Source organism: Lactuca serriola, chromosome 6 (genome assembly GCF_051521515.1).
Source record: "Lactuca serriola cultivar US96UC23 chromosome 6, Lser_US96UC23_V15, whole genome shotgun sequence".
NCBI classification, from domain to species: domain Eukaryota; kingdom Viridiplantae; phylum Streptophyta; class Magnoliopsida; order Asterales; family Asteraceae; genus Lactuca; species Lactuca serriola.
Window position 1 is genome coordinate 161,524,857 of NC_136413.1, and position 18,061 is coordinate 161,542,917.

An 18,061-nucleotide genomic window follows, 5' to 3' on the forward strand; every position below is an offset into this window, starting at 1 on the left:
ATTGGACCGATCTCATATAATTGACGTCACATAGAAGCAACGGGTCGGTACTCACCCAATCTTTAAGATAGAAAGCCGGCCCACTTATATAGATATTGATATTTCTCATTCATTCTATGAATCAGGAAGAATTACAGTCAAAATTTTATAAAGAGAGTTAGAGTCGTTGAAGTCGATAATTTTAAAAAAATCCATGCAGACGTAAATACCATCAGAAGATTGAAAACGAAGACAAGCCCTTTTGCCATGTTTCCTTTTTGCTTTACGTGTTTCCCAAAATCCCATTCAACGTTAAGTTATTTCTCGTCACCTTCCAAATTTATTTTCAAACTTGTTATCTAAATGGAAAAATAAAACTTTATATTCAAATTTGTTGTGTTTTTGAAAGAGTAAGTGAGATCTACATCATCCTATTTGTCGTTTTACATTTAATGCACCATGATACATTTGTAAAACTAAGTGTGCCATTAAATGAGGATGCCTTCATTAAATGTCGACTTTACTAACTTTTTTTTGCTGATATTCCTTTGGGGTGGCAACGAGGAGAAAAACAAAATACATTGGGTCTCTTGGGAGAAGGTCATTGCGTAAGATCTTGGCGGTTTGGGGGTAAGCTCAATTCGCACCCTCAATATAGCACTCCTGGTTAAATGGTGGTGGAGACTTACATCTGAATCATCCTCACTTTGGGCTAGAGCTATCATCGGATTACACAACTTGAAGAACAAACCAGCCGATTACCTTGCTAAAAAGAAAATAACAGGAATTTAAAACAATATAGCTGGAGTGAAAAAAGACATTGAGACAATGGGTTTTAGATTCAATGACATCTTTCAACACACTGTAAAAACGGGTAACAACACACAATTTTGGCATGATACTTGGACAAAGTCTAAAAAGTTAAAATCGTTATACCCTAGACTGTATGAACTCGAAAAAAAAAAAAAAAAAAAGTCTTGTATGGTGGCTGACCGAATTACTCTAGGTGGAAACAACTGGAAGTGGAAGTCAGATCCTGTGGTTGTTGGGCTGTCCACTGACTTGGAGAATCTCACCAAGTGTATTGCCTCTACGCACCTTCAATCGGGTGAAGACCAAATCGCTTGCATACTGACGTATGATGGGAAATTCAAGGTGGATGTCTTGAGAAAAAAGATTAAGAAGAAACCATCACTCATTATTAACCCTCTTCAAATCGATTGGAGTAAGATCATCCCAATAAAAGTAACCACTTTCATTTGGCGGGCTGTTATGGGTAAGATACCCTCAGCCATGGCTCTATCCCACAGAGGCGTTAATGTAGACACGTATTCCTGCAGCTCTTGTATTGATGGTTTGGAAGATGCAAATCACATCTTGGTGAGATGCCCATACGCCATTTCTATCACAGATGATATACTTGGGTGGTGTGGATTACATCAGGTTAAATTTCAAAGTATTGAGGAGGTGATCCATTTTGCAGCTTACCAAGGTAGAAGCCGAAAAGAGAGGGATAGTATCACTGCAATTTGCTATGGGCTCCTTTGGAACTTATGGAGGGCTCGAAATGATCGGTTATTCCAAACGAAGTTCATTTACCCTTCAAGGGTAGTGGAAAATATCAATTTTTTGGTATTTACATGGCTTAAGTGTAGAGGCAAAGGAAATATGTGTACTTAGGAAGATTTTTGTTTTTCTCCTTTCTCTGTTTGAAAACTTTGTTATGTTCTGCTTTTACTTCTCCCCTATAGTTACTTGCTATTTGGGTGAGTGTTAATAATATTATTGGCCGTTTCCAAAAAAAAAAGGATTTCAATATACTCCATAATTAAAAAAGCAAAGAAAATGTAGATTACACATGATTCACAAGCATTTAAATAACCAAAAAAAACACCTTTCTTTCCACATCTTTGGGAACATGGACTTTTTTTTATACAGCGAAATATATTAAGAAAAGAGCCCTGCTTAGGGTGAAACTAATTAAGCAGAGGGCAAGGGCGGAAATAGACAAGAAATTACAGTTATATATTACAAGAAAGTGGAGAATAAAATCCTTTGCAAACCCCCCCCCCCCCCCCCACACACACACACACACAAATATTTATAGCAGGAAAAAGAAAGTGACAAAACATTATCAACTACCGTAGTTTAGGAGCGATAAGATTGAAGACCATGTTGTTTATCGCCATCCAAAAAACATCATAAGAGGCAATAGTGTATGGAGATGATGATCTCTCTCTTTTGTGGGATATTCCCACAATTGGCATCGAAATCAATAAAGTCAAACACACTAGAGAATTGAACGGGGTAAACCATACCATTTGAAAATTTGATCATGAGCTATAGAAGCAAAATTGTAGTGAATAAGTAGGTGATCCACATTTTCGACTACTAAGCTAGGAAACTTCAGTTGAAAAGACAAACAAAGTGCTTTATGTATAAAGAGAGAGGATAATGACAATGTAGCACATTTGGTTAATTTGGTCATTAAAGTTTTTTTTTGTATATTAGACCATTAAACTCGTATATGACCTATTAATTTAGTCATTTTCCATACTTTTAAATGGTTTCCCAGTTGACATTTTATATATGTCAATTAATATTTATTTTTTGTTTAATCTGATGCCACGTGAGATATGTCACGTCAATAATGATATACGAAGCTTAAAACCTATCGTCTTTAACTATCAAATTTCACTTGTCTTCATTATTCAGTTGTAAACGAAACTGATTTAGGGTTTGTGAAGCATTTTTGTGATCGAGCAGAAGAACCAAAGAAGTCGCAGCAATGGTACAATCGGAACCTAACGGAGTGTTTGCGATGGTGGAACTCAACTACCAAGGGGTATTTAATCAAAATCTTTTCTCTTACACTGGTGGTGTGAAAACCATGTTCACTGATGTCGACTTTTCTTCTATGACTTATTCTGAGTTTGTGACCTTCTACGAACATTTCAAGCATGAAGAGTGTAAAAAGTTTTACTACTCTGAACCAGGCAATTCCTTGATAGAAGGGCTTAATCCCATTTTAGATGTTGTGGAATATGTTGCTTTTTTTTATGCTTATGGAACAAATGGTGTAATTTCGGTTTATGTGGATCGTATTGGTGTTAGTGTTGATGGGTGGTTTGATGATGAAGATAATGATGATGATGAACATGAGTCTTGTATTGATGGTAAAAATGAAGATAACATAGATGAACAGATGAATGGTGTCTTTAATTTTTATGAGGATGTAGTGCATGTGAATAGGACATCAAATGATCCATACTTGAGTAAGTTATGTGTTGATGAGGAGGAGGATAACGACATTGTAGATGATGATAAGGGGAGAGAAGTTGAACCTAACATCCAAACTCATTATAACGAGGTGGTTGTCCCTGCTTGTGGGTCCACTTTCCCAAGTTTACTGCCCACGGAGGCGTCGGGCCTTGAAAATCCTGTCGAGGGTTAGGATTTTGGGCAACTTGAGGTGGATTATAGACCTCGGGTTCCGAGTCAGAGTCTTCTTGAATCCCATCTTCGTTCTCCTCCTCGGAACTCTCCTTGAAGTCTTCTTCCCCTAGGACTACCGGGTCATCTTCTTGTGGATCAGCTTCGAGCCATCCACCATTCCCTAGATCGGGAAAGTATGGGTATCCCGGCAGATGAAATCCAGCCATGTTATCTACGCGAGAATAGGGGTGTAAGAAACATATAATCGATGTGTTACTAAAGATAATTATAGGATGATCCTCACCAGTTACTTCTATACTTACATAGTGCATACTAGTTATATATAACTTAAGATCGAATAGACCTTCGAATAAGTGATCCAACTCTAAAACGACAACCAAACAAGGAACAGGAAGTAAAGCAAAGATCACAGATTCTAAGTCTATAACATATTGGTTACATATAAACTAAGCGTATCCACTCATCAACTATAGACCCACTAGTAAGGGTCGTTTTTAGTTTTCACATAGTAATTATAGTACAACAAAATACTCCTATAGTATTTTTAAGTTTATGTTTTGCTCTAGTGTTTCTTTGTAGTATAGTTGGTAAGTTTTTAGACTTGTTACAACACCACAACCATTCCTAGGCATATGCTAATCACTTCAAGGATATATATATATATATATATATATATATATATATATATATATATATATATATATATATATATATATATATATAGTTGATCATGCTATATTAATTCCAGACCTGATTATATATCCCCAAGCCTACCTATGTTGTTCAACAATCACAATACTTTTGTTCTATTCTAGTATGACCCTATTCTAGTATGAATGCATGTATACTTTAATATAATATTTTACTATTTAAAAAGCATAACTCTTGGTCAGAGTGTTTTAATCCCAATGTGTTTATAGTTGTATATCTTTTGTGGGTTGATATACTTAGTTCACTATAAACAATGCTCTGATACCAACCTGGCACACCCTTAAACCAAGAACGGCGGAAACGTTCGGGGCGGAGGACGTCATGTACAATATCATAACAATGCACAATAGTAAACCAAGCAACAACATCCATTGCATTAATAATATAGTTTATACAAGTGCGTTCTGTGAATAGTTGTATGTTACCAAAGATGTGTGTGTGTATATATATATATATATATATATATATATATATATATATATATATATATATATAACAAAATAAAAGATGAGTCTTGAACGTGCTGTCTTCTCAAAACCTGGTCCAGTGTACGTGTCTACTAGTGACCTGAGAATACAAGTTATTCTGGAAGAGAGTATCAACATTTAAGTTTGTGAGCTCATAAGTATTTTAGTGTTAAGTGTTTGCATTTGTTTCATGAAAATGTTTGTATATGTATAGTGAAAATGTTTGTATACTTCCCAGAAAATCCTATACTTTCTGCTTAAATAAAAAGTAGTCTTCTACCAAGACTCAATTGTTTTATATGTTTTGTTCTCTTGAAAATAGTATAAAATGTATATTTGTACTTGAAATAGTATAAATGTATGTATTGCATATTTGTAAAACTATCTTTTACTCGAAAAATAGTATGCATTTCTCATGTGAGAATATCGCTGTATAAATGTAATGGAAAAATGAAGATTTACAGTAGTATTGTATAAAACACACTACTGATGCATTAACTACCTTACAAACCAAACTGGTTAATTTAGGTTAAAATTTGATAAGGTTATAACCATACTTGATAGACTAGTATAAAACACAACGTTCTTCAGGCGTCGAAAATGGTATGACATTTGTCACCCGTGGACCTGCAGGTCCCACTGTAGCTAACAGCAAGGTGTAGGATGGTCAATCCTATATAGATCTATACACAAACTCACTCTCTCCCTCCAGGAGACTCTAGTTATAAAACGTGACATAGCAAATATATTGTTATGCCATGAAATAGTATCTTACATTGTAGTTATCTTGTTCTTGTGTATAGTATGTAAGTTCCTTCTTGTTCTTGTAAATGAATAGTATACTTTGTAATGAATAGTAATAGTATGTATATAGTGACTCATGTATTGACTCTCTGTTCTAGAAATAGTATGTAGTGATCCTCTAAACTATACTTATTATAGTTTACTAGTATGTTTGTTTGACTGCTATTGATTTGTAGAAAAGACTCATTTGCCCACTGTATGCAACTGAGTTAAGTATGTACTTTGAAAATGGAGTTTAACATTCTTGTATATATTTAGCAAGTATAACTATGATTTAGCCGACATTCGGACTAGTAATCCTACCCTAAGCCCATAACCAAACAAGGAACAGGATTCAAGGTATTTAGCAATAGTCCTAAGTCCATTAAAGAAGACTTATACATAAATATATAAATGAATATGATTTTGATAATAAACAGCAATCTAAAACAGTTTAAAATAGTTTTTGAAATGATTTTAACAACAATTATAAGCATAATGAATCCTTTGTTTGTTTGTTTTCACATGTAAATGTTAACACAATTCTATTGTGTTATACTTGTATCCCCCCCCCCCCCTAAAAGCATTTAAAAAGGTAAATTGTAGGGGTATGAACTCGCCTTTTGGGAGTGATTCGATTGAATGTTCGATATAGGAGGATCGTCTCCACTAGATAGATCATGAGACAAATAAAGTCCTAAAATGCATATCACATAGTATATAGCCATACGATTAGTGAATATAACCTCTAAGGCATTAAGGAAACAACCTAGGATGTAACGAACACTTACAAAAGAAGTGTTAGAACCGAAATCAAGTGGTTGATTGGAATTTACGGCTGGCTTCGGTGTTTATGGTCATAAATAGTTCACGGCCACTTGAAGATTCAAGTGTTTTCGGCTGTAAATTCAAGTGTTTGGTCTTGGTGTTCTTGGTGAAATCAAGGAGATGTAGGTGTTTACGACTGAGTGTTCTTGATGAAAAGAAGGTGATTCAAGGGTTTTCGGCCCAATGATCTTGATGAATGAAGAACACTTGAAGATCCTAAGCAATATCCTAAAAAGATTCAAAGGATTTGAAGGATGATAGTTGAGAGAGAAAGGTGTTTGCGGTTGAAGATCATGAGAGAGAAGGGATGTGATTTCGGTTGGAAATGAAGAAGTGAGGATGAGTTCACGGCTCTTCCCCTAAATAGGGTCAAAATTGATAGGACACCTTCGTTGCAAACCACACCAAAGGGATAAGACCGAGCGTTTGCGGCCGAAGGTTTCACGGATGCGAACCGTATGCGGTCTGAAGGTTTACTATCCATGCGAGGGTCTGCGGCTCCTACGAAGGTCCTCGGTCCTAAATGATTTCCCTCCACAACACACAACTCCCAAAGAATACTAGGTTATACACTTAAAATTTCATTATCCTAACTATATTAAGATAATTAAAGAAATAAGTTTGACCTTTATTGGATAAGTTTGACTTTCGTTGACCAAGTTTGACTTTTACAAGATTGAAATTACGGGTTGTCACATCATCCCCCCGTCAGAGGGAAGTTCGTCTCGAAATTAAGTCTAAGAGATACACGTGGACTAAGGGAAAAGATGAGGGTCTTATGTTTCATTTAATCCACCCGCTCCCAAGTGAATTCAGGTCCCTGTTTTGCATTCCAGCGGACCTTCACTATCAGAATACGGCTTTGTTTGGTTTACTTGAATTCCTTATCCATCATCTCTACCAGTTCTTCCACGAAGTTGAGGCTCCCATTTATCTCGATTTCATCAAGTGGGATTACAAGAGTTTCATCAGACAGACAGTTCTTTAGGTTCGACACATGGAAAGTAGGATGTACGTTGCTAAGTTCTTGAGGTAGTCGGAGTTTGTAAGCTACATGGCTGATTCAAGAAAGAATCTCGAAAGGCACAATGTACCTTGCATTTAGTTTGCCACGTTTTCCAAAGCATATCAAGCCTTTCCAGGATGAGACCTTCAATAGAACAAGGCCACCAACCTGAAATTCCAAGGGTTTCCGTCTTTTGTCAGCATAGCTTTTCTGTCGGCCTAAAGGCTTTCAATCGTTCACGAATCTAAACAATATTCTCTATCATTTCCTGGATGATTTCTGGACCCATGAGAGTGATGTCAGGAACCTGTCCTTTAGCTAGTTGTGTGTCACCCACCGCAGCCCAGCACAGAAGGGATCTGCACTTCTGGCCATAGAGGGCTTCAAATGGAGCAACTTTGATACTGGATGGTAGTTGTTGTTGTATGAAAACTCGAACAATGGAAAATGGATATCCCATTATTTACCAAAGTCGATCACACAAGCTCTCAACATGTCTTCCAATGTTTGTATCGTCCTCACACTCTATCCATCAGTTTGTGGGTGGTAGGTTGTACTCATGTCTAGCCTAGTTCCCAGGGACTTTTGTAGCGACTTCCAGAATCTTTAAGTGAATCTATTGTCTCTATCAGAGATGATAGATATGGGAACACCATGCAGTCGTACAATCTCCCTAATGTATGTTATTTTCAGTTTCTCCATCTTGTCAGTTTCTTTGATTGGCAGGAAGTGTGCGGACTTAGTTAACCTGTCTACGATCACCCAAATCGTATCGAGACCACCCATGGTCTTGGGAAACTTCGTTATGAAGTCCATTGTAATCCGCTCCCACTTCCACTCAGGTATCTCCAGTTGTTGTAGCAAACCTGAGGGCTTTTGGTATTCGACCTTAACATTGGCGCAAGTAAGACACTTGCCCACGAAGGTATCAATCTCTGCTTTCATGTTAGGCCACCAATATAACGTTTTGAGATCCAGATACATCTTATTTGAACCTGGAAGAACTGAGTATCTAGTATTGTGTGCTTCGTTCATGATAACGTCTCTGAAACCACCAAGCTTCGGTGTCTAGATCCGATCCATGAGGTATAAGGCTCGATCACCCTTAACTTCTAAGTTCTTATCCATCCCTCTAAGGGATTAACCTGCCACATTTTCGGGTTTTAAGGCTTCCTGTTGAGCCTCCTTAATTTGTGTGGACAGATGTGAATGGATTGTCATGGTCAATGCCTTAACTCTACGACCTGAGTATTCTTTCCAACTTAGGGCGTAAACTACTATGTTGGCTTTACCAGGATGATAATGAATTTCGCATTCGTAGTCATTGAGTAGCTCGACCCATCGTCGTTGTCTCATGTTGAGCTCCTTCTGGTCGAATATGTGTTGAAGGTTTTTGTGGCCTATAAAGATAGTGTTTTTCGTACCATACAAGTAGTTTCTCCAGATCTTCAGAGCAAATACTATTGCTCCCAACTCAAGATCATGTGTAGTGTAGTTGACTTCGTGTGTCTTAAGCTGTCTTGAGGCATAGGCGATGACTTTTACCTGTTGCATAAGAACATAGTCAAGCCCTTGGCTGGATGCATCGCAGTATACCATAAAATCTTCTATCCCTTCTGGGAGGGATAATATCGGTGTACTATATAAGGCTTGCTTCAGCATTTGAAACGCCTTTTCTTGCTTCTCTTCCTAGTCAAAGGTTACACCTTTCTGGGTCACTGTAGTAGGTGGTTTCGTGATCCTTGAGAAGTTCTGTATGAATCTTGATAATAGTCGGCAAGGCCTAGAAATTGACGGATTTGTGTAGGCGTCCTTTGTTGGATATAGTGTCTAAGTCCATAACTATATTTGGTATGTACTTGACCCGACCCGGCATGGTCCATTTGGGTTGCACTTCACCCGAACAATTTATGGATAATCTTTTCAGAATAGTATAAGTTATGATTTATTAATATATTATAAGTTCTAATACATTTTATAAAATCATATTATTTAATTAGTATTGATCTATAATTAATTTAGAATTAATTTAGAGATCAAAAGTATGACTAATTAAATATGGGCTCTTGTATTTATATAGTGTGGGCTAATGCTTATTTGGAATGGGCTAGGCTTGCATGGAAAGTCCATGGATACTCCATGGAGCTTTAACCCATGGATCTCATGGAAATGAAAAGACATGGGTATTAGGGTTTACATGGATGTAACCCTAATCCACCATACTATATAAATGAGGTTTTGGTTCTTGAAATCACACTAGTTGTGGTGAGTATACTAAGAGGGCCGATTTCAAGAAGGTCGTGACTATTCTCTCAAGTTTCCAAGTTTGTGGTCATTTGTGACTTCTATTTAAGGCATCCACATTATTGGTGTTAGGCTATGAAACTCCAAGAAATCAACTACTACTACAAGGTAAGTAATTCTACTATCTTTATTTGATTCAAGTACCCCATGCCATGCTAGTTAGGATAAGAACCTTGGAAAAATAATTATTTGCATGTATCTTAGTCAAACATAGATCCAAGGTTTCTAGGGTTGCATGTACACCATAGGAGTGTTAGAATGCTCAAATCCCTTCATCCTTGGCGCCAACCTGTTCTCGATGGCTTTGATTTTGGAAGGGTCCACGTGAATTCCCTCTTCACTAACCACGTGACACAATAATTCAACTCTTCGAATCCAAAACACGCATTTGGAGAACTTCGCATAAAGTTTCTCTGCTCGTAGTGTGTCCAAGATCGGTTGTAAGTGTTGACTATGCTCCTCCTTACTATGAGAGTAGATAAGTATTTCATCAATGAATACAATAACGAACTGATATAAGTAAGGGCGGCACACATGGTTCATCAAGTCCATCAACACTGCGGGTGGATTGGTTAATCCGAAAGGCATCACTACAAACTCGTAGTGACCATAACGAGTTTAGAAAGTTGTTTTGGGAACATCTTCCTCTAACACTCGTTGCTGGTGATACCTGGATCTCAGGTCAATCTTTGAAAAGTAGCTTGCCCCTTGAAGTTGGTCGAACAAATCGTCTATACGAGGTAGAGGGTATCGACTCTTAATGGTAAGTTTGTTTAGCTCTCGATAGTCGATGCACATACGGAACGATGCGTATTTCTTCTTTACGAACAAGACCGGTGCTCCCCAAGGTGAGAAGCTTGGTCTAATAAATCCTCTGCTGAGAAGTTCGTTCTGTTGACTGGATAGTTCTTGCATCTCAGTTGGTGCTAGTCGATAAGGCGATTTGGCTACAGGGGTAACTTCTGGAATTAAGTCGATTCTGAATTCAACTTGACGTTGTGGTGGCAATCCTAGATGTTCTTCAGAAAAGATGTCGAGAGATTCACGGACTTCTAGGATGTTATTTATGTCATTCACCTTTTGGTTCACATCAACCACGTGAGCAAGGAACGCATGATATTCTTTTCGTAAGTACTTCTGGGCTTGAATACTTGAGATAATTCGAAGGTTCGTGCCTGGTTTGTCATCATAGATAACTAGGGTTTCGATATTCGGTAGATTAAGACGAACGGCTTTCTCAAAACACATGATGTCAGCACGATGAAGGCTCAACCAATCCATGTCGATAATGACGTCGAAACTTTTAATCGAGACAGGCATGAGTTCGATTAGAAATTAATAGCTATCTAGAGAGAGGGTACATCCTATGTATATATCGTTAGTGTTCTCAGTCTTCCCATTAGCCATTTCTACGATGAACGTTTTTTTAGTGCTTGTGGTTGTTGTTTAAGTAAGTGTGCAAATTTTTGATTCACGAAACTCCTCTCCGCTCCACTATCAAATAAAATGCATGCATAAGAGTTATCGAGGAGAAACGTACCCATGACCACTATAGGGTCTGCCACGGCTTCCTCATGGCCAAAAGCCAAAACTCTTCCCACTCCACCAGTATTCCCCATCTTATGGCAGTTCCGTTTGAAGTGACCAACTTCACCGCACCTGTAGCAGGCCTGGCCTGCTGCAGTACTAGGGACCTGAGAGATTGGTCTTTCGGTGCCTTACAGAAATGGGTAGTGTGCCCCTTCTTGTTGCAGTTAGCACAGTGCATCTCCCGGCAGGGTCCATTATCATGGAAGTTGCACTTGTTGCATTTTGGCAGACTCCCAGCGTACTGTTTTGCTGGTGCAGGGACAACAGTGGTTGTTGCGGCATGAACAGCCACAATCTGTTGTTTCTTGGCAGAGCTTTGTGCAGACTGGTTCTTCATTCTGTCCCAAGACTTCCTCTTGTTGTCGTTTGTTTTGGTTGGTTCTGGGATAGCAGGGGTAGTTGCTTGAGGACGGACTCCATGGTCGATGAGTCTTTGTGCCAATCGCTTGGTACTGTCGAATGTAGAGGGGTTCGAAGACAACACATTCCCCTAAAATGGAGGTACTAGTCCCCAAATGTACCTCTCGATCTTTTTGACCTCAGTAGGGACCATCCCCGGACATAGAGCCACTAGATCACTGAATCTAGTAATGTAGGCTACTATGTCAAAACCTTTCATTGTAAGGCTCCAAAGTTCCTATTCAAGTTTCTAAACTTCACCCCTCAGGCAGTATTCCCCTATCATAAGGTCCTTTATTGTTTCCCAGCCCATCGTATTAGCCACTATGAGAGTAAGTGACTTAACATGGCCATTCCACCATGTGAGGGCTCTATCGGAGAAGGTGCATGCAACAAATTTGACTTTGCTTCCTTCTGGGCAAGAGCAGATCTCGAAGATAGACTCTGTTTTCTCAAACCATTGCGATAGAGCAATGATTCCCCCAGAACCAATAAATGCTTTGGTTTTGTAGTTGGTGAAGTCCTTCTATGAACACTCCCTAGGGTTCCCATGGCTATCACCTTGGGTAGAGTTAATACCAATCCCACCTCTGCTAGTACCGCTAGCGTTGATTTGAGTTAGGGTTGTCGTTACAGCCGCAGCCACTGCAGCTTGAAAAACTATAGGATCGAATTGAGTTGGAGGTGGTGGTTGAGTTGGATTTATTGGCGGATTACACCAGTTCGATTTGCGAGGAGGCATCTTTCAACTATAAATTTACAAAGATGAAGATAATTGTAAGAATTCAATAGTAAGCATAATGAAAGTGTTCCTTGAACAAAATCACCATAGCTCAACATGTAATTGATTGCAATAGAGATCTACCACTAGAAAGATGAAAGAACTTGGGTAGAGATTTTCCAAGAGAATTAGATGTCTTCCAACATCATTGGTATTATAGATGTATAGACTTCAGGAAAAATTGACCTTTGTAATAGGTCTACAACATACCAGTATAGAGAAAACTTTGACAGCACAAAGACCTAACGAAACTTAAAGTTCAATGTCTAAACATAAGTAGGAAAATAATACTAAAGTCTAAAATTATACTTAATCTATATCCAAAAGAGAGAGTAGAGTATGCTCTACTCACGAGAAGTGTTGTTCTGGTTAGTACTAGATTTTGCCCTGGATTCAGCCAGCTGTTGTTTTGTTTCCCACACACACCTTTGCAATGCCACTTGGTTCTGCCGAACATCCCTCACTTCGGATTGGCAGGCATTCAGTTCTATCTGTAGGGCATCGGTGTGACTCCTTGTTAACTCCTGGTCATCGGTCAGATGGCGGATACGAACTGTGGTGACTCCAGAGTTAACACATATTTCCATGACTTAGTCGATGGTTGCTCTGACTTGCTCAGCATTGCGAGCAACACGACGTACCAAGATAAGGAGGATTCTGTCAGCTGAGCCTCCTTGTAACACCCTGTGCTGAAAATATTCATTTATGAACTTCAAAGGCGAATGCTAGGGGAGTTTTTCTCTTTTATGGTTTCTGAGTTTTTATTCAAGAGGTTTTGCGCTGGGGTGTGTCGCTAGAAGTTTAGGGCTTCTCGCCACCTTTTCGTGGATATTAAGTTCGTCGGAAACGGACTTAGGATGAAGGAGTTATAGCATTTTGGAAGTTTTTGACATTAATGATCCCTTATTGGAAAAAGTTGGCAAGGCAGTCCCATGCATGCATGAAGTGCACGCGTGTGTTTAGCTGGGTACGCCCAGTGTACAAAGGGAAATGGTCGTGGGTACCTTAGGCATACGCCCAGCGTACAGGGAGTACGTCCAACATACGTCTAGTGCCCAGAAACCCTAAATTTAGGGTGAACCATTATATAAAGAACATAATGGATCAAACCCTAGCCTCCTTATCTGTCTCCCAACCTCAGAGAAACCCTAGAACGCCTCATCTCTTCATTCTTGGGTGATTTTGACTTCAAGAAGCTCATTTTGGTGGTGTAAGCTTAGAATAAGAAAAGAGGAAGTTGGCAAGGAAGAACTTGGGAAGTTGGAGCTTATAGATCTGGAATAGCATCATCATTTGGAGCCCTTTGGAGGTATAAAGTTCACAACTTTACTTAAGAATGCTTAGATCTACTGTAGTGTGGTTTTGGAGTTATTTTAGTCCCAAGAATGGATCTTTGTGATGAAATCCCGTTCGTGAGCTTGGGGTTGCCACCCTCAGAGCTAAAAGGGTCCCTTAAGCAGTAAAGTTGCCATCATTGAGGTCTTAATGGGTTCATGCATGAGTTAAGACCATTTCCATGAAAGGAGAAAGTCATTTTTGGAGTTTGGGCTTGTTTGGGGCATGCAAAGTCACCAAGTCAGTGACTTTATGGATTAAGACGTTAAAAAGGACTTGGATATAATATTGTAGCTTCTAGATCGGAGTATTAAGCACTTAATGAGGAAAGGGCTTATCAGTGGAGTTACGTTGAGCGTACGTGCAGGTACGCCCAACGTACTCACCATTCACCCAGTACGCTTAGCGTACGTGAGTGTACGCCCCACGTACTCTGGCAGTTTGGGCTTCGAGTTATTGGGCTTTAGATTAGGCCATTAGTGGGCCACTAGTAGGATTAGGAAGATTACTTAGTATTGGGCCTTAGATATGGACCAAGTTAGACTAGGGGAGAATGGTCATTTTACCCTAAGAAGGATTATTGTATTGGTCTAAGTGATATTTGGTGTTGGTAGCTCGGGGAGCCGAAGGAGCAGCAGTTCGGGAATTGGCAGATAGCAGCCAGAGGGATATCAACAAGGTTTCAGTAGTGCAAGGTGAGTCTCCTCATTGTGTGAATGGGTCTACGACCACGATGTCGGTCCATGTAGTTTATGAGTAGGAAGACTCGGGGGTTAGCCCTGGGCACTGTATGCTAGTATGTGATTTCGGATCAAGGTCCGATGTCAAGCGGGTGCCCGAGGAATGCTTGTATGATAGTCTATGCTTGTTGTCTGTGTGATACTCGTATGTGCCTGGTAGGGAGGTGAGTGTGGGTGAGTTCCCGTATCTCACCACTAGCAAAGTATGGACGGGGTTTTGTATCTCATTAGTAGAAGATCAGGCGCGAGGACCGAGATAGGAGAGAGGTGAGTGTGGGTGGGGGGCGTATCTCACTATCAATAGGATCATGGATGGGGTTTCATGACTCACCAGTAGCAGGACAGGGGCGGGGCCCAAGATAGGCGAGGGCTTAGTACATGAATACAGTAGAGTGTATTTAGCTTACGTGTTATGTGTTATGTTATATGTTGTATATGTTTAGCGGGCGAGGCCCAGAGACAGATGGGGCCTAAGAGAAACAAATATGTATACCGAGAGGTGCTCGATGCCAGGCGGGGACTGATGTCGGGCGGGGCCCGATGCCTGGCACGTCCCGTTGCAGCAGGCGGGGGCCCACTATGTGGTATATGGTAGATTGGGGAACTCGCTAAGCTTCGTGCTTACGGTGTCAGTTTTGGTTTCAGGTACTTCCTGTAGCTGAGGGAAGAGCTCGGGGTGATCGCATGGAACACATACCAAAGGAGTTTTAGCATGGGATGTTTTCGCCGATAAAATAAAATAATGTTTTAGACATGATACACTGATGTGATATGTTTTGAATGAATGGTTGACACTTGTGGTTTTATTATTAAATTAAAAATGAAAATTTGATCATGATTTTTGGGTTGCTACACTTGTAACGCCCGTAGATCCGGGCTAGTCAATTTAGAGATAATAGGGGTCGAAAACGAATTTTTGACAAAAGATTATTTAGAATAAATAAAATTAACCAAGTTGTAAAATATGTCTCAAGGGTTCCGTACATATAAAGAACGCCGAAATCCGAGTTATAACGAAGAAGTTATGTCTCGTCGAAGTTTTACGGCAAAACTGACACGACACCGGGAGACGTAAATAGTGAATTTTTGATAAAGGACTTTTTAGCCTTAGTGATATAAATAAAATTTGTAGTATACATTAAACCAAGAACATACAAAAAAAAGATTTGGTATATGAGGAAGTTATGAATTTTCTGACTTCATATGAGGAAGTCATGTGCTTCTTGCTAACCTTGTAACTTTCTCATACGAAGTCAGATTTGGGCGTTCTTTTTTTTTTGTATGTTCTCGGTTTAATGTATACTACAAATTTTATTTAGATCACTAAGGCTAAAAAGTATTTTATCAAAAATTCACTATTTACGTCTCCCGGTGTCGTGTCGGTTTCGCCGTAAAACTTCGACGGGCCATAACTTCTTCGTTATAACTCGGATTTCGGTGTTCTTTATATGTACGGAACCCTTGAGACATATTTTACAACTTGGTTAATATTATTTATTCTAAATAATCTTTTCTCAAAAATTCGTTTTCGGCCCCTAATATCTCTAAATTGACTAGTCCGGATCTACGGGCGTTACAACTATCTCCCCCTTAGGATGATTACGTCCCGAAATCATCAACGAAACAGGGCTCACATGATGACTCCATACGTTATCTCGTCATCCTAAGTAATAACCGTAACTTGATGTTTCTTCGAACGAATATCTAACTCTAAGACTTCCTGATTGCAGGCGGTGCCCGATCTTGTACTTGCTCCCCATCTCACGTTAGACTCCAAATTATGACCTTCAAGTCGCAATCTCGATCCTCACTGGATACGAACTTAAGATAAGTTCTTTTATTACTACAATGGAACGATATGTCATATTCTAATGACCTATCATCGTATGTTGCAATGCTTAGACTCAGGTCTCTTACAGTCTTCCAGAACAGACTATACTTTCCTTCATGTTCTAATCTCATCTTAAAGGTAGCATTTCTAGTTACAAGCAACTATCGCAATACCTCTATCGATCGCTTTGATTATCTTTTATTTCAATCTTCCGGCTTAAGTCAGATGCAACATTGAACTTGATTCTCTGAACCACATAACGTACTCAGCATAGTCGGACTCAATTTGATATGACCACTAGGGTCGGAATAACAATCATCTTCTTAGTCATTACCGAATTGTGTAACGACATACTTCAATAAAACGAAATCAATTACTAGCTTCTTGGTAACCTTGTGACTTTCCCTGATCCAAGCGTGAGTCATGTGCTTCCGGTAGTATAGGCCTCTACTACCATTCACACCTACTCCGAAAAGTTACATGCCAGCTCTAACACCATAATTAAACGTTTAGAAATCTGAACACATAAAATTTCCAGATCTGGTCGGCAACAGACCATAGATCCGATCAAACAATAGCATAAAGCATCACAAACCATTTAGCATATAAAAGCATTTTAGGCATCTTCCCTAATTAAGCTAGTGCTTGTGTCTATTTAGGTGTACTACCTAAAATATAATGGACACACTCCTCACAATCATTGCTTAGCATTCTAAGTTTAAGTCTAGAAATAAATCCATATTCCTAGTTCGCTTAAACTAATGCTCTGATACCAACTGTGACATCCCCATTTTCACGGCCAGAAAAGACCGGTTTTGTTTATGCTTTATAAAAATTAGAGTACATCTTTTAATAAAAATGTTGCGGAATTTGTTCCCAGTAAAACATGATAAATACGTTATCAAAGCACTTCCGAAGAAAAGTATTTTTAATTCATTTTAAAACATTTGGGATGTCATCGTCAATACAGAAACATAAGCATAAACAGAACTTACATTTATTATCACTAGTGATTTATATCTCCTTAATCTTTCAGTGTGATGTGACTTCATATCAACATCTGTGATATCAATAAACTGAGTGGGTCGGGTTGGGAAACCTGGTGAGTACATAGGGATTTCAATCCCACAATGTTATACCATATATATAGTTTAAAACTCTCAAAATATACAATTTCACCATATAGATAAACAACTCTTATCCCACCCCGTCGATCCTCACAACGAGACTATCCATACTCTCGGACCTAAGATTAGTCGTTTTACCTAATCCATACTCCCCGATCAGAAACGAACGACTTTACCTAATCCATACTCTCGGACTAGGGACGAATGACTAATCCATACTCTCAGACTCATGATGAATGATTATGCCTAATCTATACTCTCGGACTAGGGACAATGACTATGTCTAATCCATGCTCCCGGATCAATGACATATACTAAGGTTTTATTCTCTGAGTATAATTCACCCGTTCTCATAAGAAAACACTACCCAATATTCCTCATAATTAATTTAGGTTCACTCTTTATACTAAATCAACATATATAATCAGGTATGTTCTTTAACAAGTATCTCAGGCAACATCAAATAATTCGCACATAAACATATATTTAATACTTCAATTGATACTTGTATTAAAATCATGTTCATGAAAGGGACTATGCACTCACTTGAAAAGGTGGTGATTCCGAACTCGGACAGCGCTTCGCTTCTTAAAAATAATTTCCTTCGACGAAACCTAGTATTATTACCACTAAAGTTTAGTCTATTTATTGTCGAGACTAATTAATAGTCTAGCTATTATTAATATTATATAAGCGTTAAAAAAATACTTATATAACCCATAAT

At 38.9% G+C, this 18,061-nt stretch overlaps 1 protein-coding gene across 1 annotated transcript; it reads left to right on the top strand.

The window, feature by feature from the left end:
* The first annotated feature begins 807 nt into the window (after positions 1-807).
* On the top strand, positions 808-1,659 carry LOC145060335 (uncharacterized). The gene has a single exon (XM_079008023.1). The coding sequence runs from the start codon at positions 808-810 to the stop codon at positions 1,657-1,659; it is 852 nt and encodes a 283-aa protein (XP_078864149.1).
* The last annotated feature ends 16,402 nt before the right edge of the window (positions 1,660-18,061 follow it).

Excerpts from the sequence above, each read along its gene's own strand:
- LOC145060335 (XM_079008023.1), top strand. The coding sequence starts at position 808 with ATGGGTTTTAGATTCAATGACATCTTTCAACACACTGTAAAAACGGGT.